Source organism: Thermothielavioides terrestris, chromosome 1 (genome assembly GCF_000226115.1).
Source record: "Thermothielavioides terrestris NRRL 8126 chromosome 1, complete sequence".
NCBI classification, from domain to species: domain Eukaryota; kingdom Fungi; phylum Ascomycota; class Sordariomycetes; order Sordariales; family Chaetomiaceae; genus Thermothielavioides; species Thermothielavioides terrestris.
Genome location: NC_016457.1, coordinates 2,124,211 through 2,151,516, shown reverse-complemented (window position 1 = coordinate 2,151,516; position 27,306 = coordinate 2,124,211). Strand labels below are relative to the sequence as shown.

Sequence of the window (27,306 nt, the reverse complement as noted above, 5' to 3'; positions counted from 1 at the left end):
AGCTGACTGGAAGTGGGAGGGCTGATGACGGCTTTTGACGCTGATGGCGCAACCCTTCGGTGCATGCTGCAATGTTTCCGCGTGATGGGAGGCTTCCGAAAGTCCGGATCTCCCAACGAAAACTCGAGAGAGCGATCGCGGAGTGGCCGCATTCCTGTCGCTCAACTTCCAAAGGAACTCTTCAGAGGACCATTTGATAATAAGGACCTACCGAAGGCCGGAGCTTACGGGATCACCCTGTCCCTCTCCAGCTGAGCTGATGAGTTCAGGCACAACTGTTGCCAGGCTCAGGCATGCGCCCAGGGAATCAGGCCCCAAATGGCCCGCTTGGCGGGAGCCAAGACAACGTTAACTGGCGGTGCCGCGAGGCGGCATGGGAAAAGGGCCGTTTACTTCAGCCACAATGCAGAGCTGTGCTTTCATCCACGGCTCCGAGTTCTCACTGGCTCACCGATGCCATCGCATTGCGCCAAGCTGGGTGTCTTGTGCAGCCAATGGCCGTGCCCGGTCGCCCGTTGGCGATACTCAAAGCAGGCAAGCGCAAAGCGCTAACCAATTTTCGCTCCTTGCGTAGCGTAGTGTACTGTACATACGGATTATTTCGTATGGGCCAAAACACGAGTGGCAAGTGCGGCAATGGCCACGATCCTGCCAAACCTTCGACAGGGCGTTCGATGCTTCTCACCACGGCGATCAGTCGGGCGGCGTTTCGATGAGATGGCGTGCTTTGAGTGACAGGCGACAAATCAGAACTGGCGCTGAATACCCAGGGGCCCTCGTCACTACGAAGCTGAAAGGCCCTTGCCGTGCAAATCGTTGACGGTCCGGAAGCACGGAATACTCGACCAGAATATAACGGTACTTTACGTGGTGTAATATTCCGGCCTGTCAGGTATATAACATCGTACTGTCCATGAACACGAAGCGCTATCAGTGCGGCAACAAAGCATGTAAGCATGTGAAAGGGAGGCTATCTTCGGCAAGCCGACTATGCTCACGTCCTTGTTTGAATATGCACCGTACGGCCTTCATACTACCTGCACATCTCGCAGCCAGTTCCAGTTTGCGAGGTCATGGTCATGTGTCTGCGAGAGGGGTGATCTCCCCACACGGCCGAGGGGCGGGCGACCAGTCGTATCTGAAATGAAGTTCCCTCCCAGGAGGCCTTCTGGGGTAGTCATCCTGCTTCTCAAGACCGACTGTGCTCCCCAAATATGCTGCTCGCCAACATCATGTTGGTCCAGGTTCTCTGACCCGGCAACCAAGGTAACCGGTCTGCTGATATACACAGTATATTCCCATGTAGAACCCCCACGCGGGGCTCGTGGCATCCTCCCGGGTGCGTCGTTCCACCAGCTGCCAGGCTCCGCAGCTTCGGGTTGACCGCTTATCCTACTGTCGTAACATTGAAGTTTTGCTTGCTTTTCGAGGCAGACGAGCGACAGCGGGAGGCAGCGCGCGGTTAGACGTGTAAAGACCTTGATACGGGACCTTAGGCAGTGCTTGCGCTGGACAGGCTTGGACCGATCCACCGGTTTTTGCAACGCTGCGCTCTTGGATAGCCGACTTGCACAGTTTACACGAGAGTATGCATCTCATTGATAACGTTAGCTTGCACCATCGACCAGGTTGCGAACCACCCCCACCCTCATGGCACGAGCCATGCCGAAACCGACTTTTTTAAATCCACTACCCAGATTTTTTATTTCCACTACCCACGAGGGACGGTCCGTGCACTCACCCCAAAACTGAGCAGCGAGTCTCACTACGCTCCTTTGCGACTACGTCGCCATAGGAACCACTGCAAATCGACGATGTTGCTAATGTTGTTGAAGAGGCTAGCAAAGGCAGATTTGAGGGAATGGAACCTAACGTAGAGATGGCCAAACACTTAAAAATGTGCTACGCACCTAAGTTGAACCAACTCAAATACTGCCAGCCTTGACCGCCTACAACGAGCCCTAGCCTCCAAGTCGGTTAGTCACGTGACCTAGCCTTATCGATAAGCAATGTTATCGACAAGCAGCTCAGTCAATTGTTAGCTAGGGAGCGTGGTGAGACTCGCTGCCAAATTTTGGGGGGAGTGCACGGACCGTCCCTGGTGGGTAGTGGAAATAAAAAATCTGGGTAGTGGATTTAAAAAAGTCGTGCCGAAACAGCGCCGGGACGAGAAGGATCGGACATGGCCGCCATGGTCAATTGCCGCAGCCTCGGCAAAGTTAAGTGCTCCTGCCTCGAGGCCGGAGATGGCCTTGCTCTTGGATCAAGGGTCAAAGCGAGTAAAACAGCATGGATCCTCGCGCCTGACGTCTGCAGTACGCAGTACACAGAGAAAAATCAAAAAGGGTGAAGGAAAGAGAAAGGAAAACGAACATTGAACTTTTTGCGTGCTTTTGGTACTGACACTACCTAACTACACTACACTACTAGCTACTGCGTACACTAGTGTAGTGCGTAACTGGTAGTGTACGGATTACGGAACACATCCATCATTCGGGAGCAGATGAGTGGTTGGACCCTGAAGGTACGGATTTCTGCTCCCCACAATGAAAAGCAGCTAACGTTGCCGTCCAATGAGCGGGTCTGGTCCCCCTTTCCCCAGTTTCCACATGGAAGCGTGCGAATTGAGGCTGCAGTGTTCCTCCCGGGCACTTCAGCTTTCGGCGACTGCCTGCGCTTCTTCCCTTGTCCCTGGCGTCACCCGCCGCAAGCTCCGGTTCGCTCAGGAGATGGGATGGAATCCACTTCGCACACAGAGGCGCGCGTGCTCTGTTGCTCCGTTTCTCATCTCCAGGGGATCATGGAAACCGAGGGTGTCCCATGTTCCTTTATTCCGTACCACACACCGGTCCCTTATCGTCGAAAACCTCGGCCATGCCACCCCCACCTTGTTTCCAAGCGACCACACACCGCGGCCATACTTCGCAGGGTTTTCCGATAGCGCTTGCACTGTGTAGACGGGCCAGGAGGTAGTTGGCTAAGTGAGTAAAGTATCTTAACGAGGGGGAGTCTCATCGGCGCCTGGAGGCCAAGGTAGGTACTTCGTAATAACATTACCTGGGTCACATTGACAAATATCTGTGTAGTGCATGGGTGGATTTGTTCGCCTGCCATCCTTCCACGCCTCCAGTGTTCACCCTGAGTGCGTGTGGTTGGACGGCTCCTGCTCGTGGGCAATCGCTCACAATCGACCGCCGCACGCCGGCCCCCGCCATCCTGCCAGCCCTCCCCGGCCGGATGTGGCCAGGGCAGGACCAGGGTTTGCGTCGATGAATCCAATGGCCCGGGAGGAGCGTGGTGGGACTCGACAGCCCTCGACCCCCTGCGCCTGCGCGCACCACCCCGTCACCCTGCTGCCGCCACAGTTCCCAGCCGTTGCACCACTCCCAGACGGCGTCCCCCGGAGCCACTCGCGCCTCGGGGTGACCATGGAAGTACGGAAGAAAGTTCGCACCCCATGGTATGTGCAAATGTACAGACTAGTACCTTGCCCGGCTAAGGGGGGTTTGTTGCGCAGGCGACATGGGCTTGCCTGCAAGTGTCGCCCAAAGGAACAGTCGTGCTGATTAAAATAAGCCCCTCTGCTCACAACCGCCCTCCTGGCCCTGTGCTTGTGCTTCCTTTTTCTTTGTCGCCCAAGGTTCCCTCGCCAGCAATCAACCCCCCCCCCCCCCCTCCCTTCCCCCTCCCCAGTACCCAGCGTGCTTATGGGACCCGACTCTTCCCATATTACCGCCTATTTATCCACACCAGTCAGCTGCTGTCCGTTAGAGGCCAGAACGTGCCTTGGATAGCATTCACTCTGTCGCCCCGTTACCTTGGATTTGCCCTCCCCACGACGCTTGCTGGAAGGACGGGGAAAAACCGGAGACCGCCCTTGCAGAAGCGAACGTGTCCGACCGATTATCTACTTTAACCGTCGGCCTTGATCATGACCGCCCCGATCACCACGCCGCCGACCTCGACGGCGAAGGATGCCGCCTCCGCCCGGAAGCGGAGGCGACGAGCCCCAGCGGGTGGAGCCGCCGACGACTGCTTCACCTGTGCCAAACGGAACGTGAAGTGTGACCGGAGGAGGCCATACTGCTCGCAGTGCTTGGAGATTGGCAACGAGTGCTCTGGCTACAAGACGCAGCTAACATGGGGTGTCGGCGTGGCGAGTCGCGGAAAGTTGCGAGGCTTGTCGCTGCCCATCGCGAAGGCGCCGCCGGTGAGCTCGGCCAAGTCGGTCAAGTCGCCGACCCCAGAACGGGCTCGGACCGGCTCTATCGCCTCGACTGGGCACTGGACGACCGAGCAGCAGGAAGACCAGGCCGTCAATGAAGAGGTGGAAGGAGGTATCAAGACCGAGACGGGCCACAGACGGAACCCATCCGTGTCGGTGGCGACGCCTTTTCACGCCTACGACATGTCGCACATGTCGCCGACGGGGTCGGCGCCGCCAGGCTGGACTCACATTCCTTTCTCGTCGAGCATGCCTACAAACGACGCGTCGAGGTTCCCACCGAGGCCTCTCCATATCCCGGTCTCCGCCCCGGGAGACATGATGCAGCGGGATATGATACAGACACCGATCGACTCGATGAGCGACGTCGACTATATGTCGCCTCTTGTTCACTCATTCCCGAGGGAAGAGGTGCCTTCCTTCATCCACAGCCCGGTGGTCTACGAGAGCTTTCCCAGCCACGCTTCGCCCGTTCCTCAGAGTCCAGTGGCCGCCATGATGATTGAGCAGTCCCGCGCACCGGCGCCATGTCCCAGCCTCGTCTATGCCCCGTCGGAGCCGGCCTCGAGCTTGCAATCTCATGTTTCTCATGTGGACAGCCTGGAGGCGCAGCTGAGCCGCAAACTGCGTCACGACTGCGACATGTTGGGTGAGTTACACCACGCAAGCCCTGGTGAGTTTTTGTGTATTACAGACGCTGACCTCGGCGCACAGGCCCTGGCACGCCTGAATTGGACACATACAGCTCGAGCGCGCATTCTCATAGCGCTTTTTGGACGTCCTCGAGTGCCGACGATGAGTCCGTCTCGCAGAGCGTCCCAGACCGAAATCCCGCGCCCTGGCCGGGTTCGATTCCCTCCCAACCGCCCTCACCTGTCCTGCAGGTGAGCCCGGATCTCATCACCAAGATGCCCTTCTTCATGGATTACTATGAGAAGACCATGTGCCCCAGCATGGTGTACATCGACGGCGTCAACAACCCGTTCAGAGAACACATACTCCGGCTCGGCACTAGCAGCAGGAGTCTGCAGCATGCCATCTGCGCGCTTGCGGCATGCAATCTGAGGATGAAGAGGAAGCTGAGCCTGGGCCAGCATGGACGAGATGCTGGGGAGAGGCGATTCGACATGAGCCTGATCGACAGCGGATCCGACGTTCAGCCTAGCGATCAGTCGCTGGCGGAAGAATACCAGCACCGGAATCTCGCCGTCCGCCTCCTCAACGAGCAGCTACACGACCCGGAAAAGTCTACGCACGACTCTGTTCTGGCGACCATCCTAGTCCTATGCCACTACCGGATGGCCGAGTCGGGCGTTGCTAAGTTCCAGACACAATTTGCGGGAGTGAAAAAGATCCTCGGCATGCGACGGATGTCGCCCTACCCGGCATCGAGGGATTCGGCATGGATGGAGGCCCTATTTACTTATTTCGACGCCATCTCCGCCAGCGTCAACGATAGGGAACCCCAGCTTACCACCTCGTTCTACGGCCTGCCGCCGGACGCACATCTGTTACCGCCGGGTGCCGAGAACTGGGTGGGTTGTGATCGGGAACTCTTCAAGACTATCAGCAAATTGGGCCGGCTGAACCTTCTTTCCCAACATCGTCCCGTCCAACCGCTCGTCGCGTCCTCTTCGCTGCCTCGCATGACCGCATCTCCACGGCCGGCGTCCCCCCTCGCTGGGCCATTCAAATCCCCGCCCCTCCTTGGCGGGCCGGAACACCCCCCCCACCACCACAGCATCTTCGGCGGCCCGCCGCATCCAATCGACAGCGGCGTGCGATTCGACGGTAACGGTTTCGGCACGCCGACGCTTGAAGACGAGGACATGCTGAACCAAGCGCATGTCCAAGCCACAGCGACTTACGACGACCCCCGGAGCATGTTCTGGCGCGAATGGAAGGAAGCCCGCCAGGCCCTGCAAAGCTGGCAGTTCGACTCGACCCGCACCCGCGCCTCGCTGACGGCCCCGTGTTCAACGGCCTCGCCATCCTCGCCGTCCCCACTGGGGCCGATGCCCCCGGCCCCGGTCCCGACGAGCGCCCAGGTCCGCGACCTCAACTCGCTGAGCGAAGCCTTCCGCTACGCGGCGCTGCTCTACACGGAGCGGCTGGCCAGCCCCAACGTGCCGTCCAACCACAACAACTTCCGCAACCTGGTCAGCCAGGTGGTCTACTACGCCACCAGCCTCGAGGCGGGCAGCGCGGCCGAGAAGTTCCTGCTCTGGCCGCTGTTCGTCGCCGGCAGCGAGTGTGTCAACGAGCTGCAGCAGAACATCGTGCGGTCCAAGTGCCGCGAGATCATGGCGCGCAGCGGCTACATGAACAACCTCTCCGCCTTGGAGGTGCTCGAGCGGCTGTGGGCGGGCGAAGGGTGGAAGGAGGACGCGGCAAGAGCTCATCACCAGCAACATGGAAGGATGGCGGGCAGCGGTAAAGGGGGGCCCTTTAACTGGACGCGGTGTATCGGCGGGCCTGGGGTGGAGGTTGAGTGGATCATGTTTTGATGAGCGACGAACGACGACGATGATGATGATGGCTGCTGCTGGATGGAGAGAGGGACGGGCGACTTGGTTGCACACTAGAAGAGTGTGGCAAAGAGATGGCATTGTCTGGGACATACATTTCACTTTGGGTGGTCTCCTTGAGAGCGGGAGCGGGATCTCTCTCATTGCTTTCTCTCGTCATTATCACGGCAGCGCGGTGTACAGGCGACGCGGCCCATCCCATTCCCTTTCTCTTATTATGTACTTGTACAATACCCGGAAGAGCTGAGGACGGCGCATGGGCACCTAGGTGGCAGAGGTATCGGCGTCCGTCATAGGTAGTCTATAGGAGGGGAGGTAAATATCGAGGCGCAGGTTCCTTGGGGGGGCAGATGCGGAAATAAATGACGGGTTACGGTCCAGTAAACATCACCCATGCTCAGTGCGTCGTGTGCGATGGCACTTGGAGCGAGAGGGCGGAAGGATAACGTTAACGTTGGTGGAGGCGCAACACTGTGCTCGGTTCAGGTTGAGTTCCTCGGCGACTATGTGGATGCCATCGCGCATCTGCCCAACTGCCCATCTTGGAACTTCCGCTTGCGCCTGGCGTGGTTCTCAGAGGTACATACCCGCTGGCAACGGCGCCGAATGGCCAACATGTTACGCTCCAACGGAGAGTCTAGCCTGGGAGGGAAAGGCCGTCGGAGAGGTGAGCCCCTGTCCCATTTCCCACATTTCCAACCATCGTGGGGCTTAATCAGCTTCCCGAAGCGTGACGGAGTTTACCGATATCGAGGACACCATCCGTCTCCCCGTCTGAACGGGGAGGTGAAGACCCCTCAACCCAGATGAACAGCGATATTGATATCCCACCGCACCGGTTGGGCCTCCAGCGACAACGAAGGCAAGCAAAGGTTGGTCCTGCGGAGGAAAAAAAGACAACACGGAATGCCAGCTGCCGTAATCTGCATAGTTTGGAGCGGCAGGTGTGGTTGTGTTTGGTAAGACGGCTGGGATGAGTGGTCACGAAGGCGCGCAATGCGCCTTGCACACCCTCTTCAACCTACCACTCTGACCAACGTGTTGGTGCTGTCTCTCCTTCTGCCACGGCTCAACTTGGCAAGTTCTCATTCACTGAGCGACGGCTGGAAGCGAGTCCAAGAGGGACGGGGATGGCGGGGCAGGTCAGGCATGTACATACAGGGAAATGGCTCTCCCTTCGGCCCAAGTCAAGATAGAAATGGACGGTGTGAGATGGCAGTCGTGTTGACGAATGGAGTCAGATGTAGTCAGATGCAGCTGTGCTGTTCACGCACCATGCACCATACCGGTAACTGGGAAGGTAGTGTACTGTACACAGCAGAGCCGATGACACCTGTGCTAGCCTCGGGAAGGAAGGACTTCAAAACGCGGGGTCGATGGCGCTTGGTTTCGCTCGGGTTACCTGAGGAAGAGCGGCGTGGTTTGCGTCGGCTTCGGCTTTGTTGACCCCTCCCCCCTTCGATTCGGAGGGCCATTCGTGTACATGGTTACCTCTGTTGCTTTGCCTTCGAGACCGGGGAGATCTCGGATCGCACTCAACCATTCCTGTCGGGAGACACCGGACATTCGGTATGGTCGAGAAGGGAGATCATCAGGGACCTTGACCGATGGTACCATAGTGTAATCCGTACTCTGCCATGAAAGTCGGGCAGGCTCAATCTGACCAGTGTGCTAATCATGTTGATAGTTAAGTCGTTTTGCTCCGCAATTGCCCAGCATGCGCCTGATAACGTTAGTGAACGTTCAGCATTGAACTTGGCCCCACCAAAATTTGTCTTATCAGTGAACTACAGGGAAATTTTGGAACCATCGCCTTACAGCAGGCCTTCCCGAGATTGCTGTCACCGACGTGAAGACCGCCAGCCCCTCCATTTTCTCCAGTCCCGCTGTTGACGAACAATGGGTCGTGAACGCCAAAACCGCAAGCGGCGCTCATCGCGCCCCAAGATTACCATGCCTAACCGGCGGAAGAAGGTGTTGAACCCGCTCGGTAACGGCATCATCGCCAAGAACTGGTTCGTCCGCCTTCAGAGCCGTCGTCTCTCCGCCCCTCGCTTTCTTCTCCCCAGCTGACGCTGACAACTGCATTATGACCACAGGAACAAAAAAGAGACACTCTCTCAAAACTACTCCCGCTTCGGCCTCGTCGCCAAGCTCGGCAAGCAAACAGGCGGCAAGGCGCCGTCCAACAGATCCATCATCTCCGCCGCCGGACAGGACGCGCTCGCCGTCCGGTCTGGCGACCAAGGCCTGCTGCAGGTGCGCGAGGTCAAGGTCGAGCGCGACGCCTCCGGCCGCATCACGCGCGTGCTGCGCGACAGCAACCCGCTGGGCGACCCGCTGAACGAGCTGGACTCGGACCCGGACTCGGACTCGGAAGAGCGGCGGAAGGAGAAGCAGCGGCAACGCAATTACGAAGAGTGGAGCGGGTTCCACGAGGAGAAGGAGGGCGGGGAGGGCGACAAGCCCGCGGTGCTGCGCGCGCTGGAGCGCGAGGCGAGCCGGCCGACGGAGAAGAAGGTGCGGCATCAGAGCGAGCGAGAGGTGGACTGGCTGCGGCGGCTGGTCGAGCGGCACGGGGATGACACGGCGGCGATGGCGAAGGACATGAAACTCAACCCCATGCAGCAGACTGCGGCGGACATCCGGAGGCGCTTGAAAAAGGCTGGTTTGTTGGATTCGTGATGGGGTGGTAGCGAAGCAGAAAGGGAGTTCACGGGTGCAGCCGTGTGGGAAATGGATGGTGAAGTGCGCCGTGTACTTCCCCAGGACATCCCGCAGCGCGGCTGTGTGATGGTCAGGAGTGGTCAAGGAAGGGTCAGGGGTCATGAGGTTTTGGGATAAGCGTGACTTGCTGTTGAGATGCGAAGAAGAGGCCGCGGTTGAAGTTGCGGTAAAGAGGGTCGAGGTTTTATCGAGCTGGCGTCTGGCGTTACTGATGGGGCAGAGAGGTACAGGAAAGGTTGATATAACAACCTGCGACACAACTTAGAGCGATAGACAGCCGAAAGGAATGGCAAACCGAATAATAAATCTGCCATGTTCATGGTATCTCTTTGTAATTTGCCCTCTATGACGCCGGCAACACCAAAACTGAACCCAATCCAACGCTGTCCGTATATGCCCCGACCAAGCGAGGAATAAAGAGCCAGAATATTACACCGTCCCATTCCTGTACCCATTTTCAAGCATGGATCCTCCGCCACCCAGTTCCCCCTTTCTTCTGCCCTGCGGCCCGAGCCAAAGTCATTCTCGCCTTCCTCACCCCTCAATCCGGTCGTAGTTCGCGGCAGGAAACCTAACTGGGCGCGAGTCGTCTTCGTAGGTGTCCGCGGCCGTCGGAGGCGTATACCGGCTGCCCGCGGCAGACACCCTCCCGGAGTGGTACTCAGTATCGCTTTCGAATGGATTGGCCGCATGCTCATGCTCGTGCTCCCGGAACGGGTTGTCCTGGTACGCGCTGACCGTGCTGGCACCGCCGCTAACATGGCTAGCCGAGCCGGCAAAATGATCAGAGTAGTCGGAGTGTGCGCCGTCGCCGCCGTAATGTGATCCGTGGTGCTGCTCGTCGTTGTCGTTCGTGTTGACGGGCGCGTAGGCCTCTTCGTCGTGCGGGGCCAGCGAGAAGGCGGCCTTGTCGGGGTCGATGTTCTGGCTGTTGAGTTGGGCGCGGTCGTACCCGGGCAGACGGTTGTTCCACCGGTAGTACCTGAGGGTCCAGATGCTGAGAAATGTAGTTATGCAGAAGAAAAGGCTGAAAAATAAGAGGTTGTTTAGCAATTCCGCTCGGTTCTAGGGAAAGGGGGGCGGGAAGAAGGGGTGCAGCGTACAAGACGAAGAAGGCAAGACCCACAACGGCCTTGCTGACGCCGCAGGCTGAGCCGCACAGATTGGCCGTGTTATAGGCAGCCTGTGTAGCAAAGGCCGACAGCCAGATGACCGTGTACAGGGCGTCAACCGCGAGCATGGCGTTCGGGTTGGCGATGTGACGAGTGCGAGGGAACCTCGGAGCCATGGTCAAGTAAATCCAGGCCGGTACGGAGAGGAAGAACTGGCGAGGCATGGCAAGTAAGCGCTTCATGCTTTCGGCGGCGAGCGATGGAGAGGCGGCATACCACGGCGAAGGTCCAGCCATTGTTTCCCACGATTTGGGAGCCGTCCGCCCGGAAAACCGCGATTTCCAGGCACCACGAAATGAAAGCGAAGAGGATCTGGGCTGAGTGAAACACCAGCTTCAAAGTCGGAATGAGTTCTGGGTCGAGTTCGAGCTCCCACATCTTGGTCGGCTGGGGGGCTTCTTGGGGGCTGCTGGGGGGAGATGGCTACTGTCGCGGACAAGGCAGGTTTGGCAGCCTGATTGTTGATGTTGACGGCGCTGCGATGTCGACGGCCCTAACACGCCAAGGGGGGGATGCTCTGCAAGTGGAAATGCGACAACGGAAACCGCGAAAAGAAACACACAATAATGGCAACGTGAAGCAAACGAGGCAAGGTAATCACCGTGCTGCCATCATCGAAGAAAGGACGAAAATAACGGAAACGCGCAGGCTAGAGCAGAACCGTTCAGCTCGGAAAAGTTCCACGACAGGTTCTTGGATCCAACACAGCCGCCTTGCGGTTTGCCTGGGCGACGGTGGGCTGCCCCCGGCTCCGCAGATGGGGGCCGCACAGTGCAGAGCCACAGCTATGACGCTTCCAGAAGCCGTCAGCCTCTGCGCCACGGGCGGCAGGGAAGGTGACTAACGCACATACATTAACGTTAGTTAGCGCGGCACAGCGGCACCGTTCATTTCCGACTTGGTGGGGGCTAGGTTGTTCCTTTCGGGTTGTTGGTTGTTGGCAAGGTAGACCAAACTTCCCATTGATCCCAGCCGCGAAGCTTGGTAGTTAAAAGCTCGCCGAGCTCATTTTAGATGGCCTTGAGCATGCAGAGGCAGTGGTGGACAGACTTCTCAACAGTGGAGGGACATGTTTTACTGGAAGTGGGATGATGTACGGAGTAACTTTTACCTAGGTAGTGTAGTGTACTTCAGTAACTTACCTACCTTAGGTAGGTTGCGTATGCCCAGCGCGCTGGCGGCTGTGCTACGCTGATCCGGCCGGTTGGGGACGTTGTATTCCGTCCATACTGTGTATTTCAGGTTGCCACTCACGCCGGTACTTGGCGAAAGTCCGGTACGGAGTCTTCTGTGGTTGGCTGGCGCACTGCCCAATTTTAGAATGCCCAAAGCGCGGTCAGCCTTAAGCAACGTTGGCTCCGGACTCAGCCCCTCGCCTGCCAATTGCGGTTGGTTTTGGAGGCCACAGAGCTGTTTCAAAACAACTCCGGATGGCAGAGAGGAGTGCAGACTCCTCTATCGTGTCTTGATCGTGGAAACGGACAGAAACGTGACGCTGGAGGAGTTCGCCGCAAACGTGAGTATTTCCGCCGTGCCGACGGGCAGGCAAGGATGACCGCCGCGGCCGACGCGGTCAAGCAAAGGCGAGATGATGGACTGCTTGCAAGACTGGGACGGGCTCGAGAAGGAGACAGAACCACAAGACAGAACTGCGTCGGCTCCGGCCGGATACCTACCTACCTTCCTACCTACGGGCTAATGGCGGTCTCCCGGGCAAGGTCCATGTCATTCTCCCCGCATGACGGACAGGGCCAACATCTGCGTTGACAAGACTTCAGGGGATGAAGATGGCGGTCCGCAATTCGGCAACGAGGAGGGCGAGGACAACTCCGCCCGCGCGCAGCTTCTGACAAGGAAGTTGTCGGGCCCTCCAATGCCGCCCAAATTCTTTCTGCATTGGGGACCCGAAGACGGGGCCGCGCGGGTGGATGTTTACCGACGCTGACGAATTATTATGGAGAGTCAGCTCACGCGTCCACCCAGGGTTCCTAGCCGTGAGTCGGCAATGATCGAGCTTTGAGCTCTTTCCATGTGTGCACGTAACAGGTTGAGGAAGCCAAAAGGAGTTGTGCCAATTTACGACATGTGCAACTACATAACGACTGAGTATAACACCCAAGGCAGGGTGTCCCGTGGGAACTCAAAGACTTGTTTAGCTCGGGGGCAATCTACTAACAGCAACAACTAAACGACCCCTCGAGGAGTGGGCATTCCGTTCGTCCAACAGTCCTGAGGGGTCCGCCATCTCGACCAGTCCGAATGAATGAGCAAATTCATGCACGACGACGATCAGCAGCCAACCTCCCGCTCACTCACCCCTGCCAGCGGAACCGGCTCTGCCACAGCATCGCCATCAACCCCGTCGGCAACAGGCCCTTGTCGACGACCTCGACGCCACCAAAGCGCGCCACCATGTCCTTGTGATACAGCTGCACGACCCATTTGTCGTAGTCGCTGAGCTCGCTCCACACGGCGTCGGCATCGCCCCCGCCCCCGGCCGCCAGCGCCGCCTTGACCTCGCCACTCGCGACCACGACCGCCGTGTCGGGCGTGCCGATCAGCTTGCGGTAGAGCTTGCCGAGCGCGGACTCGGTCCGCTCGCGGTACCGCGTGAACTCGGCCAGCGACATGAAGGGCTCGTCGCGCAGGTCCTCGAACTCGTGCTCATCGACCCAGCCGGGCCCCACGCTGCCGCTGCCGCTGTCGCTGTGTTCGGCGAACCGCGCCTTGGCCCGGGCATATGCGAATTCCTCTTCCTCCAGGTACTTATCAATGAGCTTCTCCGGGTTCTTCGTCACTTGGCGGCGGGAGAGCAGGAGAGTGATGAAGGGGTTCTGCAGGCCAAGCCCACCCAGCGACGTCGGCCAGTAGAGGTAGCCGTCGGGGATGTCGGTTGGGGCGACGCCGAAGCGTGAGGCGATCATCTGCTTGAGGTGCTCGCCGACGCCGCCGGCATGATCCGGGAAGAGCTTGTCTTGGATGCGGCGGAAAGTAGCGAGCATGCTGTCGATGTGGGCGAGCCCATAACAGTTCGCGGGCCTCCCGAAATTGTTGGCAAAGAAGCGGTTTCCGTAGATGTTCCAAGCCTGGATGTAGTCGAGGACGCTGCGGCAGGCCGACAGCTGCAGGCGCAGCTCTTCGATGTGCTTGTCAACCTCTTCCTCGTTGATCAAGAAGCGACCGGTGGCAGGGTCCAGTCTGAGAAAGCCCCATTTCACGTCACCTTTGGGCAGCCCTACCCGCGGGTCAGTCGCCATGGCCGATTCCCGGTCCCTCGCGATCCGCACACTGCCGGTCTTGTCCGGGTTGAGCTCTAGTCCCATGGTGTCGGTGAATTCGGTGATCACCTTCCAGGCTTTGCTGCACGTTTCGAAGCCGCCCCAGAGCCACATGTCGTCATGGAGCCGGTACAAGCGGGTGCCGCCAGCCTTCTGGTTGACGGCGTAGTCCAGGCAGAACAGGATCGACTCGGCGAAGAAATCCGCAATCGGGGTGCTGATGGGCGTCCCACGCTTCCGGGCTTGCGCCGGAGTATCCGGTGAGTCGTGCTTGAACCGCATGGTCGCCTCCAGCACTCGCTTGAAGAAGTCTAGCCACCCTGCCTGTACGCCGAAAAACTCGAGGACTGCGAAGATCGTCGAGTGCGGGAGGGACGGCCCGAACCACTTGAAGTCCGAGCGGATGACCGTGATCTCTTTTCCCAGTTTCGTTTGCATCAGGATCTCGGTTTGAAGCCGCTGAAGCAGTCCCTGAACCACGCGGACATGGCTCGGCCTGGTGTCTCCATTCTTGCACCCGACGCCGTCGTACGAGTCCCTGACCTCGTGGAACGAGATGGGAAGCTGGTTCAGGAGAATGGCACCAAAGTGGTTATCACGATCCTTCTGGACTGAGGCCTTGTGAAGAGTCACGGCGTCGTTGAGGAAGAAACGGCGACGGCGCGCATCGGACTTGGAGATGGGCTTGCTGTCAGATTTCCAAACGCCCTCCGTCTTGACGAACTCGACCAGGACTTTGCGGAGGTAGCAAGCCCATTGCAGGCCCACATAATAGATGAAGATGGCATGCAGCAAGTCTTCGTCCGTGTAAAACCGGTATCGACCATTGAGGTTCCGGCGCTGCTCGACGATGAGCGGTGCGCCCCAACTCCAAGACGCAATGGCCGACATGCGCATGTTCAGCACATCGGCGATCTCGGAGAGCACGACTCGGTTTCCCAAAAAGTCCCTCAGCGTGGTCCGCTTCTCCTCCGTCAGGATGTCGCTCCTCAACATGCCCTTGATGACCGTCTCCAGCGCGGTCTGGTCAAAGTGGCGCTGCGATTTCCAGTCCTTCTGGAAAGTCTTGAACTTTTCTCGGATGGCTTCCAGGCCGCGTTTGGCCTCCTTCGAGGAGAACACCCCTTCCAAGTACCGCTGGATGGCGTTGCGGTCGGTCTCCTTGGCCTTGAAGACGTACTCCTCCCACGTTGCGCGCTGCTGATGCATCTCCTCGCGGCCGACCAGCACGAAGCCGGACCCCTCGGCGGCCGAAGTGGCGTCCGAGTTGCCCAAGGCGATCCATTCCTCGACCAGCTTGCCGTACAGCGAGGCAAACTCGTACTTGTTCGTCTGCGCGTCCAGGTGGCCGCGGAGTTCGGCCTCGTATTCCTTCAGCAGGGGCTCCGTCACCGAAGGATCATATCGGGCTTGGTCGAGAAATTCGCCCATGCTCGAGAGCGCGGCGCTCTTCTTGAGTCCGACCGACCGGAGCGCTTCAGCGCCTTGCAGCAGCTTCTTCACGCGCTCGGCGGTGTTGACCTCAGAGACGACATTTTCGCACAGGCTGCGCTTTTTGCTCTCGTATGCATCTTTCTGTGCGTGGAGCTGGTCAAGTTTGATGGCCGTGATGGATGAGAGCGTCTGGGAGAGGATGTCTGTGGACGCCATGGCGCGGTCGCGTATTGATGCTGAAATGGGCGTGGGGTGCAGAAAAACGTGAGCGTGATGAGAGGTGTAGCTTCTCAATGACGGATCAAGGCACACTTGGCGTGTCAATGGTGTTGTCCTGATAGGCAGCGCTGGATGCGGTGTCTTGCAGAGACATCTTCTGGAGAGGGAAACATCCCAGTTTTTATACCTGAGCGAGCGAGGATCGGCCCAACGAACGTTGGCTGCAGCAAAGCGAGCCCCCATCGGTGTGGAACAGGATGCCTTTGAGGACGGCGTGTCACGGTCAGCACAGCATTAATGGGACCAACCATGAACAGTCGAGGACAAAGGTGAGATGCTTGGGCTGTTGAGGACGGCGGGCCAAGCACGGCAATGACACAACCAGCCACTCCCCAACCCCCGGTTCTACAATGCGTTTGTTGATGCTCTGCTGGCGCTCCTGAGGCAGCAAACTTTCAGCCTCGCGCCAAATGGGGCGAGGAAAAAAAGAAAAAGAAAAAGAAAAAGAAAAAAAAAAGAAAAAAAAAAGCGGGCAGCCTTTGGAAGAAGACGGACGCGGGTTGCTCACTCGCGTTGCATATCCTCACCAGCCAGCAGCTGCATGGGCAAGCAGACACGGCGTGCATCAAAGGAACGACCGCATCGCCAGCCAGGGGGTTTTCCAGCTCAGTTGTTCATCCAACCTCTCCGGCTTGCTGCTCCAAGGACTCGAACTAACAGCTTTCGTCAAGCATGTCCATTGCCGCCGCCACGCAGGGCACAGAACACCGAGAAAAAGATCCTGTAAAGAAAACCAGGCGGTACAATGCAGGCAGGAGACACACCCAATCATTGAAGACACACATCGAGAACACAGTTGCGGAACCAAACCCATTCAAATGAACAAAGGAAAAAAAAGAGAATGCAAGGCTTTCCCAAGTCTGCACTCGTACAGCTGTAGCAGGCACAGATACATTGGAATCCAACTGGCTCGCTCCAGCGGTCCGCACGCCATCATGTCATCATCATAACTCGCCTTTGTCCTTGTCTTCGTTTTTCCACCCTCCTTCCACCATCCAGCACCTTACCGCATCGTATCAGCGTCACACCCCCAACTTCAGCCATCCCCCCCAACAAGGACCGTCACTAGTAGTCCATCGGGGCATCAACAAGCGTGACGCCGTGCTGCGCGGGCTTGGGACTCTGCTGCTGCGCCTCCAGCTGGCCACTGCCGGTGTGCTGGTGGCGCGACGGCGGCGGCGTGCCCGTCGTGCCCGTCGCGGCCGCCGCAGCGGTAGAGGCGGGCGTCACACGGCGGCCGGCCGAGAAGCGCGCCCCGCTACGGCTCAGGCTGTTGCGCTTCTCCACCATGCCTTCCTGCGGCTCCGCCGCGGGGACGGCGCCCGTCACCGATGCGATTCCGTTCATGATGAAGTTGCCGTCGGCGGGGTGGCTCAGGCCCGTGGCACCGTCGGTCTCGGCGGGGACCTCGAGGCTCGTTCTCTTAGGGAGCACCGGCCCGAGACTCGTCCGCTTCCTGTGCTCGCTGGTGGGGCTGGAGATGTTGGTCGAGATGGGGAACCGTGTTTCGGGCCCTCCGACACTCCTGTCGCGGCGGTGGGTCGCCCGGGAACTCGGCGCGGGCGAGGTCGCCCTGCTCCGACTGCCACTGGCCTTCTCCAGGATTGCCCGGTTGCGCTCCTCCATGTGGGCCTTCCGGTTACTCTCGTCGGTGGAGATCGCCCGCGGCCGGCTCTGACCCTTAATGGAGCCGGAGGAAGTCATGGTTGACAGGCGCTTGAGTTCGTTGAAGATGGCGTCCTTGTGCGCGAACAGGTCACGAACCAGCCGGTAGGCATGCTTTTCTTCCATTGTAAGAGAGGTCTCGGTGCGCGGCCGCAGAATGCAGGGGGCCAACATGGTCGCCAGCTTCGACACATACTCCTCATCGGCGGACGTGAGGTCAATCAGGCGAGTGAAATGGTTCATGCACGCATCCAGCGACGCGATGTTCGTCAGCCGTAGCTGGGAGAGTGTCTGCTGCAGGACCGGGATGCGGGCGGCGTCGCCGCCGTCGCCGGGGGGAGTGGTGTAGATGGTCCTGATGATCTCGTAAACGTGCGAGGAGACGAGGGAATCTGTTCTTCGTTAGTAGTGGCTAGAAAAGAGGCCGCGGTTTCCCGGGGCTTTCAGCGTGACGTACCGGGAAGTTCAAGCAGATAAAGCTTCAGGAGACTTGCGACGGTCGGTATATCGAATTGGGCAAACGTTTCTAGGGCGGGCGGTTTCCCATTGTTGACCAGGGCTCGCAGCTTGTGCGTCTGGGAAAGCGGAACCTCGTGCAGCCATACCCCCCTCCGTGCCTCGTCGCCTTCGAGATCCGGATAGTGGTGATCGAGGTAGGTGAGCAACGTGGTGATGATGATAGGCACCCGCTTCCGGTCCGCCCGAGCTCGGGCCTCGAGGTCCACGCCGAAGGTTTGATCGTCCACCTTGTTGTAATAGTTCTCGTAGACGACAACTTTTGGAACGAAGCTGCCAGTCCGGTAGTTCTCCAGCAGATAGCGCAGGTCGCCGAGCGGCTGCACCGTCTCCTGATAGAGCATCATGTTGTCGACGGTGGCTTGCAGGCTCGGGATCACGTTGCTAATCGTCCCCGAGAAGTCCAGGATGACCGTCTTGATCGCCTTGAGGCGGTCAAGCTCGCAGCGCTCGAGAAACTTGAGATGTAGGAAGATAGCCTCCTCCAGCTCGCAGCGCATCTCGTCGAGCTTCTGCACTCCGGCCTTGTACCTCTCATCCGCCTCTCTCGCTTCTCGGCGCATGCGCTCCGCAGGCGTCTCGTTCGGGCGCGAAGTATTCAGGACGTCCCACTTGGCCAGGTATTCGGTCACGGTGCCAACCACGGGAGAGTCGGCGGCGTCCGACCCAGACACGGGGATTGAAAAGGTCCTTCCAAGCGTCTTCTTCTCCGGCAGGCCGGCCACTTCGAATGCCCTAGGCCGCCATTGGTAGAAGAGCTTGGAGCTGTTGGCAAAGGTATTCCCGACGTTACCGACCAGGCGCAGGAAGCCATGCGTAACCAGGTCCTGGCCGATCCTCTCAGCATAGCTCACACTCGTGCTCCCCATGTGCTGCTGAATGTAATCCACAATGTCTGTGCCGGCAGAAGTGTTTTGGTAGGTGCCGAGGATCGGGACCTTCGTCTCGCCCATCTTGACGGTGGTCAACATGTGCGCGAGCAATTTCTTGATCTGTTCCGGGGTGTACATCTGATCGCCAATCTCGAGAGGCTCGTCTTCTTGGACGGGCTCCTGCTCCACCTTGATCTGAGGAACATTCTGCTTCTGTTTGGGGCTGGTCTCGGGATCTTGGAAGGCGAGCTTGTTCTCCTCCTCTAGGTCCTCAACGAGACGGCACTTGCTGAAGTAGTTGCTCCTGAGCTTCTTCACGGCCTCAGCCTGCTTATCGTGCGCCTTGATTCGCGCCTGCAGCTCCTCCTGCGAGTCTTGGATCCGGGCTTCGTGGGCGTCGCACCAGCGCGAGAAGGGGTTCACTACGAGATCGCGGATGTTTTGCGCAATCTTCTTGTGGTTCCTGGCGGCATCCTCCATCTCGGATCGCACGCCTTCGTACGCCTTGCGCACGCTTGCGCCATCGTCGCGGCCGAACCCGCCTTGGATCTTGTCGACTGCAGGGGCGATTTCGGACAGGCGCTGACCGTAGATCTCCTCGGCCTCGGCGCGCATGCGGGCGATTGTGAGGACCTGGCGATTCTCAATGACGCCTTGCTGTAGTTTGCCAAACAAGACCCCGAGTCCTCGTAGTCGGTCAGCGCGATCCCGAAGGGACGGTCATCCCTCCTTGCCCAGATGCCCGGGGAGAAGCAGCTCACCTGCGGCGTAGTCTGTCGACCAGAACGAATCTGCAAAGCCTGGCATCTTTGCTACGAGTGCGATGGCGTCGTCGAGGCGTCGTGGTCAGTTTGCCAGCTTGCTGGGGCACTAAAAATCCAGATGGCGGAATCGTTTGGGTGTTGGTTTGTTGGGTTTCCTGGGAGCCAGTGGTGGCACAGCTCCGATGCAGCAGGGGAGGCCCAGAGATTGCGGCCGCGCGACTGTGAGAGGCTGAGGCTGAGCTAAATCCTGGTCTGGCCTGGGGTCCACGAGGTCCCGTCGGTTAGGTCAAAAGAATTCAGGGCGGCTTAAGGAAGTGCCGCTGCAAGATCCAAGGTGCAATATAACAGCTCACAAACGGGAATTTTGCCGTCCGAAGATGAGTGAGAGGTTGAACGGAGAATATGGGAGGCTGCAAAAACAGAGGGCTCGTGTTGTGTGTGTTGTGTGTTGAGAGACGGAGACAGCAAGGCCATGCAATGCGCCCATGGAACCTAGGATAGGCGCAGGTGTCTGCTGTGTCTCATTGGACGGCGCACAGCTTGTTGTCGGTGACAGCCTGTCTCCAACCAAGGTCGACGTTAGCAAATGGCGGCCTCTCGTCCCAGCGTCCATCCTACGCTAACCTTTAGCGTTCAGCCCCTGCAGGGCGGCAGGGACCACCTGGAAACAACCACAGCGACGGCCGAGGGCTGCTCCTCGGCAGGGCATCCAAGGTCGTCCTTAGCCACTTGAAACATGCACCAACCGCAGGAGAAAGGATTTCGCACAGCGCGCAGGGAGGACAAACACTGTTCTCCAAATACCTACAGAACGGAACTGGTCACTGCTGCCACAGAGCGCAACACGTCTGATTAAACCATTTTGAGTGAGCCGAATACACATTTCAAGGCTGCGGTGCCTGGATGACGCACATGCACAAACCTGAAACATGACTGAAAAAGGCAAGGTACCAAGGTAGCGTCTTACACAGTAGACAGGTAACAAGGTTGGTTACCGACACCGCGACCACGAGAACCCCGGTTTCAGTAAGGAAGGCAGATGCTCTGTGTACGGGCTTTTTCCCCTCTACCTTCGTCGCTAAATCGAGTATGTTGGAATCCCGTGACGTTCATGCCGGGCGGCCTGTTGGGAACATGCTCTTGTTAAGGCACCTCAGACGAGGCAGGGTCGGCCCCTGACCGCATTTGTCATCCCAAGCACCGTAGCCGTGGTGGCATGGACCTGCTATCTCGGGCTTGGGCTAATCCGCCGTCTCCATCTCCGTATCCAGCGCGAGAAAGGAAAAGAAAGGTGCTCTATTCCGTATTCCGTACCACATCATCGCCTGACTGCAATCCATAGGTTGTGGTCGATGAAGTCTGGCACAGACCTTCCCGGACCGGCCGGCTGGGCCGGTCCTCCGGCTGGCGACTCCGGCCCCGTTCCGCGTCTACATCGCAGGTCCCGGGCTGTTAAGGCCGCTTTGTGTGCGATACTGCCATTGTTGGTTTTCTCTTTCTTCCTTTGGCGCTCTGGGCACTCTGCCTGTCTGGGCCATAGAATCCGCCCTGGAAAGCCCAGAAGCATTGAGGAGCGTGTTCGACGTATCCTGCATCACACCCCTTTGATCGGTAAGCTCGCTCGGTGTCCTGGTGCGGTAGACACTCGCTAACCGCCCTCATAGACGGACACAACGACCTTGCCATCTTCATCAGGGCAGTGCATAACAACCACATCTACAATGATAGCTTCAGCAAACCGTTCAGCGAGGGCGGCTTCCCGGGACACGTCGACCTGCCGCGTCTTCAAGCCGGCCTGAACGGCGGCGCCTTCTGGAGCGTCTTCTGGCCGTGCCCCCAAAACGGCACCGACTACTCAGACGCGAACTACCACTCCAGTAAGCAGCCCTTCGCCCCTTAAACACCTCAGGCATCCTAAGGCGTGCGCGATTGACCCACAACCCAGCCGTGCAAGAAACGATGCGGCAAATCGACGTCCTCTCACGCCTCCATCAAGCATACCCGTCGGTTTTCTCCCCGCCCACCCTCAGCAGCACCGCCGCTCTCCATCATTTCCGCCATCACGGCCGGCTCATCTCGCCCCTGGGCATCGAGGGCCTGCACCAGATCGGCAACTCGGCCGCCGTCCTCCGGCAGTTCTACGCGCTCGGCGTGCGCTACGCGACGCTGACGCACAACTGCGGCAACCGCTTCGCCGACGCCGCGCTGTGGGAGCACCCCTTGCGCAAGGCGCCGCCCGTGTGGGGCGGCGTCAGCCCCGAGGGGAGGAGGCTGGTCCGCGAGATGAATCGGCTGGGCATGATAGTCGATCTGTCGCACACGAGCGTCGATACCATGCTGGACGTCTTGGGCGCGAGGGAGGATGCGGGAGAGGGTTCGGGGAGTTGGGAGGGGAGCAGGGCGCCGGTGATCTTTAGTCATTCCAGTGCGTATGCGCTGTGTCCGCACCCGCGGAATGTGCCGGATGAGGTGCTGGACTGGGTTGGGAAGAAGGGCGGGCTCGTGATGGTGAATTTCAGTCCGGACTTCGTGTCGTGCGTGGAGGCGCCTGATAGGGGTGACGGGCTGCCGGAGTTTTATCCGGCAAACTCGACACTGCGGCAGGTGGTGAGGCATATCTTGCATATCGGGGAGCGGATTGGGTTCGACCATGTTGGGCTGGGGAGCGATTTCGATGGGATCCAGGCCACGCCAGAGGGATTGGATGATGTGTCCCAGTTTCCGAGCCTGGTGGCTGAGCTGCTGCGACAAGGAGTGAGCGACGAGGACGCGTCGAAGGTGGTGGGAGGGAATCTGCTCCGGGTGTGGAGGGAGGTTGAAGTTGTTGCTGAGGAGATGCAGAAGAGCGGCGAGCCGGTGCTGGAAGACGACCTGCCTGATCTCTTCTCGGCAGGGCTCCGAAACACGGACCGGGGGCTCTGATCGGTCCCCGCTCTGCAGCGGCCTGTCAGAATGTTGGTATCGAAGTCATTGCCGAATACATCCCACATATTGTACAAGGAAGCAAAGCCGGGCCTGCTCTAGCTGGGCCAGCAGATATTCATCCACCTTCCCTTCCTCCGAACACGGTTGCCAACCGAGACAACTCAATATAAGCCGACCCATGCCATGACCTAGCGGTGCGTAGCTCGCCCAGACCCAGATTCCGTGCATCAGCCCCTTCGCTTGAACCTGTCCATTCCCTCCTAACCCGCCCGCTGGATCTTGTTGAGCTTCCTGGCCGTCGCAATTTGGTTCCTTGTCCGCTGGCCGCGGACGGGGAGATTCATGGCGTGGCGCCTGCCGCGATATGTGCCCATGTCACGTAGCCGACTGATGTTATCCCGGACGATCTTCCGCGCATCGTTTTCGATGGTCATGGTCGACAACTCGGCCGTCAGCGCAGTGAGGGTCTTGGGCTGCAGGCTGCCCATCTTCGCCCTCGGGTGAATGCTGTATTTGGCAAGAATGCGCGCCGATGTCTGCGGGCCGAGGGCGTAGAAGGACTCGAGCGCTTTCTATGAAAAGGTGAGTGCGCTGACAGGGAGTACGAGGAGATGTGGGCGGGCGCGCACCTTGACGAGCTTTTGCTCGTGGAAGTTGACGCCGAAGATGAACACCTGGCGCTGTAGTCAGCATGGTCCCTCATTCCCAGGTGTGAATAATGATGTGTGTCCGTACCATCTTGTCAGTCGCAGCCAAACACACTCAGGGGACTATTTCTCAAGAGCATATCTGGGGCATGCCGGTGTCACGACAACGAGAGTTATCGATGCGTTCGATGCTGGCTGTTTGCTGGTAAAAGTCCGACGCAGCGAATTGCTGCCAGGCGGCTCCCACCTGTTGGCAGCAGCTGGCAACTGGCTGCGAACCTCCAGCTAGTGGGACCCCCACTGACCCCTAAAATGAATTTCATTTCATGAGCCACAACTCACCAACTCGCTGCCGCGACGAATGCCGGTAGGAAACGGCGAAACTATGCGCGACTTGCGGACGAAGCCGGACAGGCCGCTCCCCTACTCGGATGAGTTCCATTCAGCCGAGGAATACGTGGAAAGCCTGTTGCACTTCGCGGCGAACTCGGACCTCTTTCGGTTTCTCTGCGGCGGCGTGCACATTCTCGACTTTTACACCGCAGAGCCGGGTCTCTTTAAGTCGGCAGTCCCGAAGGAATGGCAGGACTATCTCTTGCGGACGGAGCCAATGGCTCTGTTGGATTTTCTGATGCGAGATGATCTGACCTCGCTCACCCCTGAGACGGGCGGCGCCGGGGCACCTCCAGAGACGCTGCTCCGCTATGTCAAGGACATCCGGAAGTTCTCTCTGCAGCGGTCTTTTCGCCCAAGCAAGCCGAAGCTGCCCGTTCTCCCGAGGCATGTGGCGCTTGGGATGAAGACCAAGAAGGTGCATGAAGTCACACATTTCGCTGGGTACATCGACAGGCTGGCCGAGGACGTCGCCCATGCTTCGGGCCACGAGATTACTCACTTTGTAGACTTCGGCAGCGGGCAGAACTATCTAGGCCGAACATTGGCTAGTCCACCCTACAACAAGCACATCGTTGCTGTGGAGAGCAACGAGGTCAACATGGCTGGTGCCAAGGACCTTGACATCTTGTCGGGCCTCGCCGAGAGGGAGAAGCGTGTGCGCAACAAGAAGCTCTATCACCGCATCCTCGAGGCGGTGGATCCGTCGCTGCACAACGACGAGGAGGCTCTAAAGCGCGCGGCCAGGGAGCTCGGCATTGCAGACGAAGACATTGCCACGATCGACCTCCGGTCCAGAAAGGAGCTGCAGGCCACATACGCCGCCGAGGAAGGGAAGGGTACCATTGAGTACGTTGTCGGCCGGCTGGAGCATGCCGACTTGACCGGCGTGCTCTCGCAGCTCCGCGGACACGAGGACGGTATTCGGGAGGAACGCCTCCGGATGATGGCCATCTCAATTCACTCCTGTGGAAACCTCTCACATTATGGTATCCGTTCGATCGTTCTGAATCCGTGCATCCGAGCCGTGGCCATTGTGGGTTGCTGCTATAACCTGCTCACCGAAAAGTTGGGCCCTCCGACCTACAAGCCACCTTTCAGCCGGCCAAGCCTGCAACCTATCAATGCAAGAGTTGCCAGGGAGTCGGCGAGACGAGATCCTCAAGGCTTCCCGATGAGCGAGCGGGTTTCTACGTACGGCGGTGACGGCATCCGACTGAATATCACCGCTCGGATGATGGCATGCCAGGCGCCGCAAAACTGGACCGCCGAGGAAAGCGAGAGCTTCTTTACCCGCCACTTTTACCGAGCTATCCTCCAGAAAATATTCCTGGACAAGGGTGTCATCTCCCGAGTCTATCACGGCCAAGAGGCTGACCCGGAGAGTCCATTCAACTCGAGCACCAACCCGGTCATCATTGGCTCACTGCGGAAGCAATGCTATACTTCCTTCAAGGCATATGTGCGGGGCGCCATCACCAAGCTGACAACCAACCCAGACTTCAGCCAATACAGTGAGGTCATGAGAGAAAAGATGGGTAATATCACGGACGAGGAGATTGCCCATTACGAGGAGGCATTCCGGCACCGGAGGCGAGAGCTGAGCGCTGTCTGGAGCCTAATGGCCTTTAGCGCCTGTGTCGTGGAGTCTCTCATCGTGACGGACCGTTGGCTGTTCCTCCGAGAGCATCCTGATATCGTACAGGACTGCTGGGTAGAAACGGTTTTTGACTACCGTGAGAGCCCCCGGAATCTGGTCGTCGTTGGCATCAAGAGGTAAAGGTGGCATGAGGCAGCAAGACTCTCATCGGGAGTTGCACCAGGCTCCCATTTGTCACAGGCGGATAGGGGCGCCGGGTCTGCAAGTGGTGCGAGGGAAACTTGGCTTCCATAGCAGCATCCGCCTTCGCATCCGGCCATGTATAGTACCCGTTGTTTGAGCCATCAGGCATGACGTGCCAGCATCGTTGCTGTCTGCGACATTTCTCGCACATCCCATCGAGTCACCGAGGCAACGAGCCGGGGAAACGCTCAGCAGCAGATCGGAAACCGAGGCAATCAGCTACCGCCACGCCATTCCAGCTGCTGTACGTTCACTGTCGCTTTGCTCTGCGTTTTGCGACCCCAGTGTTCGGCTCCACGTCTCAATCTCCGAAGCAACTCCTTGGCAGCAGCGCACTCTTTAGTCCGATTACAAGATCAAGCTGCTTGGTAAAGCCGGGGCACAATCCAGCGCATACAGCGTACTGCCAGATCACTCTATCCCAGTGCTGTGCTTGCTGCTAGACTCGGTGAAACTGCGTCGCCACCGGAGCGGCATATGAGCTTCAAAGCGTCGCCGGCCTACGCGCACGAAACGAGCATCGGCGATAGGAGCAGCCCAGCTGCGCAGCTGGTGATCGGATGGCAGGAGAGGGAAGGGACAGAATAACACGGTATTACCCACAACCCTGCCTTCCCGTCCACCCTTCATTCGGCGGTGTGCCCTCCAGACGCACGAGAACGGCGACTTTTGGAAAGCTGCAGTACTCCCCACGCCAATCCCAGCTATTTTTGCAGCTTTGGGTCCGGGGTTGTGTGGCACAGCTTGTGTCATCCGACCGGCGAAAGGTGTGTTCATGGTTCCCTTGCCTCGGGTTCGATGCGACCTCAGGTCTGCTTGTAAGCCCCCTTTCCGAACTAGGGCGGTCGATCGAAGATCCAGCTGCTGTACCCCAGTGACGTTTCCCAGTTGCTCTGGAGTTCCTCGTTGCCCTTCCAACCAGTTCCTGATTAAGAGGTTGCATCCTCACCGATGCCATGGCGGCACATTAGGTAGGTTTAGGTGAGGAGGTGTAATGGCCGCTCGCACGTGCACAATGCTCCAAGCTCCATGCGGGGTTGTGGAGGGACAATACCATGACTGCCCTTTGTGCTCCACGTTCTCTCGTCCTTGGACGACGCTGTCTAAGTCTTCCATCTGCGCTTGTTTTTCACTTGGTAGCTGTCGAGTCATGCTGAAGGCCCTCTGCTTCTTGGCATGGGGAGAGCCCCTGAACGTTGCCCAGCCTCCTAGACACTTGAGTGAGATCTGCCGTGGTTCGCGAGTGCGGATGGCACTGACTGTTTGCCCCCACGTCCACGGCCCACCCTTCTGCAGACAAGCTTCAACTCAGTGCTTGTGTAGAAGTCTCTTGCTCATCGATCATCCGGCTTCATAGCACCGCATCTGCGCCAAGCGGAGGTCACTCAGAAGAATGCTGCACTGCACATGCATGAGCACCTCAAGTCTGATGAACTGCGTGTCCCAAGTGGAGCCTTTCAACTCGACTACAATGCTCTGCAAGGGTCATCCATTATCTATGGAGCTGATGCGGGCCCCGTTCAGGAATCCCTTATCTTTCTCCTTACCTATCCTCTTTACCTATCTGGTAGTTGTCATTCATTGTTCTAGTGTAGACAGGGCATTTCTGTGTTGTGTTCTGTGCTGGCCCCTTCTCCGTATCAGAATACAGGGAAGAACATCGTCTCGCGGATGGAGGATCACTTTGGGCCGCACTCTCATCGTGCGTCACTGCACACCGTCGAGATCACAGACTGAAATGCCCTATTTGGAGCACAGCGCATGTGTTGCCCGGGCGGCATCTTGATTCAACACCATGAAAGGAGGGGAATGCAGCTGAGTTGCAGCAACAAGTTGACCACGTTCTGGCCACTTGACGGCGGACCGGCGAACTCCCCACTGTCTTGACCTTCCTCGCCCAAGTTTATCACGGGCTGATCATAAACGGCCACAGGTGGTTGTCGCGGGTAACCCCTATCAGTCGCAGATCCACCTGCTTCCCACAGCACAACAGAATCGCAGCTCACTCGCCTCAGAAGGTTTGGTTTGCCACTTCATA

The 27,306-nt window shown here is 58.4% G+C and overlaps 8 protein-coding genes across 8 annotated transcripts; 4 read left to right on the top strand and 4 right to left on the bottom strand.

Annotated features, from left to right (window-relative positions):
* The first annotated feature begins 3,851 nt into the window (after positions 1–3,851).
* THITE_2107310 (uncharacterized protein) lies at positions 3,852–6,939 on the top strand. Its single transcript, XM_003649046.1, has 2 exons — positions 3,852–4,874; positions 4,940–6,939. Exons 1-2 carry the CDS (start codon positions 3,932–3,934, stop codon positions 6,730–6,732), a joined length of 2,736 nt encoding a protein of 911 aa, XP_003649094.1. The 5' UTR covers positions 3,852–3,931; the 3' UTR covers positions 6,733–6,939.
* A 1,713-nt stretch (positions 6,940–8,652) lies between these two features.
* Positions 8,653–9,438, top strand: THITE_2039864 (uncharacterized protein; the record flags this gene model as incomplete). The annotated part of the gene is made up of 2 exons (XM_003649045.1): positions 8,653–8,768; positions 8,853–9,438. 2 exons carry the CDS (start codon positions 8,653–8,655, stop codon positions 9,436–9,438), a joined length of 702 nt encoding a protein of 233 aa, XP_003649093.1.
* Positions 9,439–9,797: 359 nt separating this feature from the next.
* On the bottom strand, positions 9,798–11,330 carry THITE_2169269 (uncharacterized protein). Its single transcript, XM_003649044.1, has 3 exons — positions 10,869–11,330; positions 10,584–10,804; positions 9,798–10,507 (listed from the first exon to the last, which is right to left on the bottom strand). Exons 1-3 carry the CDS (start codon positions 11,028–11,030, stop codon positions 10,015–10,017), a joined length of 876 nt encoding a protein of 291 aa, XP_003649092.1. The 5' UTR covers positions 11,031–11,330; the 3' UTR covers positions 9,798–10,014.
* A 1,450-nt stretch (positions 11,331–12,780) lies between these two features.
* THITE_2107302 (uncharacterized protein) lies at positions 12,781–15,939 on the bottom strand. Its single transcript, XM_003649043.1, has one exon. It carries the CDS (start codon positions 15,578–15,580, stop codon positions 12,965–12,967), a length of 2,616 nt encoding a protein of 871 aa, XP_003649091.1. The 5' UTR covers positions 15,581–15,939; the 3' UTR covers positions 12,781–12,964.
* Positions 15,940–16,650: 711 nt separating this feature from the next.
* Positions 16,651–19,629, bottom strand: THITE_2107298 (uncharacterized protein). Its single transcript, XM_003649042.1, has 3 exons — positions 19,458–19,629; positions 17,766–19,382; positions 16,651–17,700 (listed from the first exon to the last, which is right to left on the bottom strand). The coding sequence occupies exons 1-3, from the start codon at positions 19,501–19,503 to the stop codon at positions 16,709–16,711; spliced, it is 2,655 nt and encodes an 884-aa protein (XP_003649090.1). The 5' UTR covers positions 19,504–19,629; the 3' UTR covers positions 16,651–16,708.
* A 760-nt stretch (positions 19,630–20,389) lies between these two features.
* THITE_2148801 (uncharacterized protein) lies at positions 20,390–22,461 on the top strand (the record flags this gene model as incomplete). Its single annotated transcript, XM_003649041.1, has 5 exons — positions 20,390–20,415; positions 20,803–20,925; positions 21,001–21,071; positions 21,125–21,337; positions 21,406–22,461. 5 exons carry the CDS (start codon positions 20,390–20,392, stop codon positions 22,380–22,382), a joined length of 1,410 nt encoding a protein of 469 aa, XP_003649089.1. The 3' UTR covers positions 22,383–22,461.
* Positions 22,462–22,513: 52 nt separating this feature from the next.
* On the bottom strand, positions 22,514–23,279 carry THITE_2107294 (putative mitochondrial 37S ribosomal protein SWS2). The gene is made up of 3 exons (XM_003649040.1): positions 23,121–23,279; positions 23,015–23,059; positions 22,514–22,957 (listed from the first exon to the last, which is right to left on the bottom strand). Exons 1-3 carry the CDS (start codon positions 23,121–23,123, stop codon positions 22,646–22,648), a joined length of 360 nt encoding a protein of 119 aa, XP_003649088.1. The 5' UTR covers positions 23,124–23,279; the 3' UTR covers positions 22,514–22,645.
* Positions 23,280–23,297: 18 nt separating this feature from the next.
* THITE_2107293 (uncharacterized protein) lies at positions 23,298–25,232 on the top strand. The gene has a single exon (XM_003649039.1). It carries the CDS (start codon positions 23,418–23,420, stop codon positions 25,203–25,205), a length of 1,788 nt encoding a protein of 595 aa, XP_003649087.1. The 5' UTR covers positions 23,298–23,417; the 3' UTR covers positions 25,206–25,232.
* The last annotated feature ends 2,074 nt before the right edge of the window (positions 25,233–27,306 follow it).

What these genes read in the sequence shown, in the direction of transcription:
- THITE_2107310 (XM_003649046.1), top strand. Translation starts at nt 3,932, where the DNA reads ATGACCGCCCCGATCACCACGCCGCCGACCTCGACGGCGAAGGATGCC. An exon ending in TCACGACTGCGACATGTTGG is followed by an intron (nt 4,875 to 4,939) that starts GTGAGTTACACC and finishes CTCGGCGCACAG; the next exon opens with GCCCTGGCACGCCTGAATTG.
- THITE_2169269 (XM_003649044.1), bottom strand. Translation starts at nt 11,030, where the DNA reads ATGTGGGAGCTCGAACTCGACCCAGAACTCATTCCGACTTTGAAGCTG. An exon ending in ATGGCTGGACCTTCGCCGTG is followed by an intron (nt 10,805 to 10,868) that starts GTATGCCGCCTC and finishes ATGCCTCGCCAG; the next exon opens with TTCTTCCTCTCCGTACCGGC. An exon ending in GGTCTTGCCTTCTTCGTCTT is followed by an intron (nt 10,508 to 10,583) that starts GTACGCTGCACC and finishes CTTATTTTTCAG; the next exon opens with CCTTTTCTTCTGCATAACTA.
- THITE_2107302 (XM_003649043.1), bottom strand. Translation starts at nt 15,580, where the DNA reads ATGGCGTCCACAGACATCCTCTCCCAGACGCTCTCATCCATCACGGCC.
- THITE_2107298 (XM_003649042.1), bottom strand. Translation starts at nt 19,503, where the DNA reads ATGCCAGGCTTTGCAGATTCGTTCTGGTCGACAGACTACGCCGCAG. An exon ending in GTCGACAGACTACGCCGCAG is followed by an intron (nt 19,383 to 19,457) that starts GTGAGCTGCTTC and finishes ACCGACTACGAG; the next exon opens with GACTCGGGGTCTTGTTTGGC. An exon ending in TTATCTGCTTGAACTTCCCG is followed by an intron (nt 17,701 to 17,765) that starts GTACGTCACGCT and finishes AACGAAGAACAG; the next exon opens with ATTCCCTCGTCTCCTCGCAC.
- THITE_2107294 (XM_003649040.1), bottom strand. An exon ending in ACGAGCAAAAGCTCGTCAAG is followed by an intron (nt 22,958 to 23,014) that starts GTGCGCGCCCGC and finishes ACCTTTTCATAG; the next exon opens with AAAGCGCTCGAGTCCTTCTA.
- THITE_2107293 (XM_003649039.1), top strand. Translation starts at nt 23,418, where the DNA reads ATGCGCGACTTGCGGACGAAGCCGGACAGGCCGCTCCCCTACTCGGAT.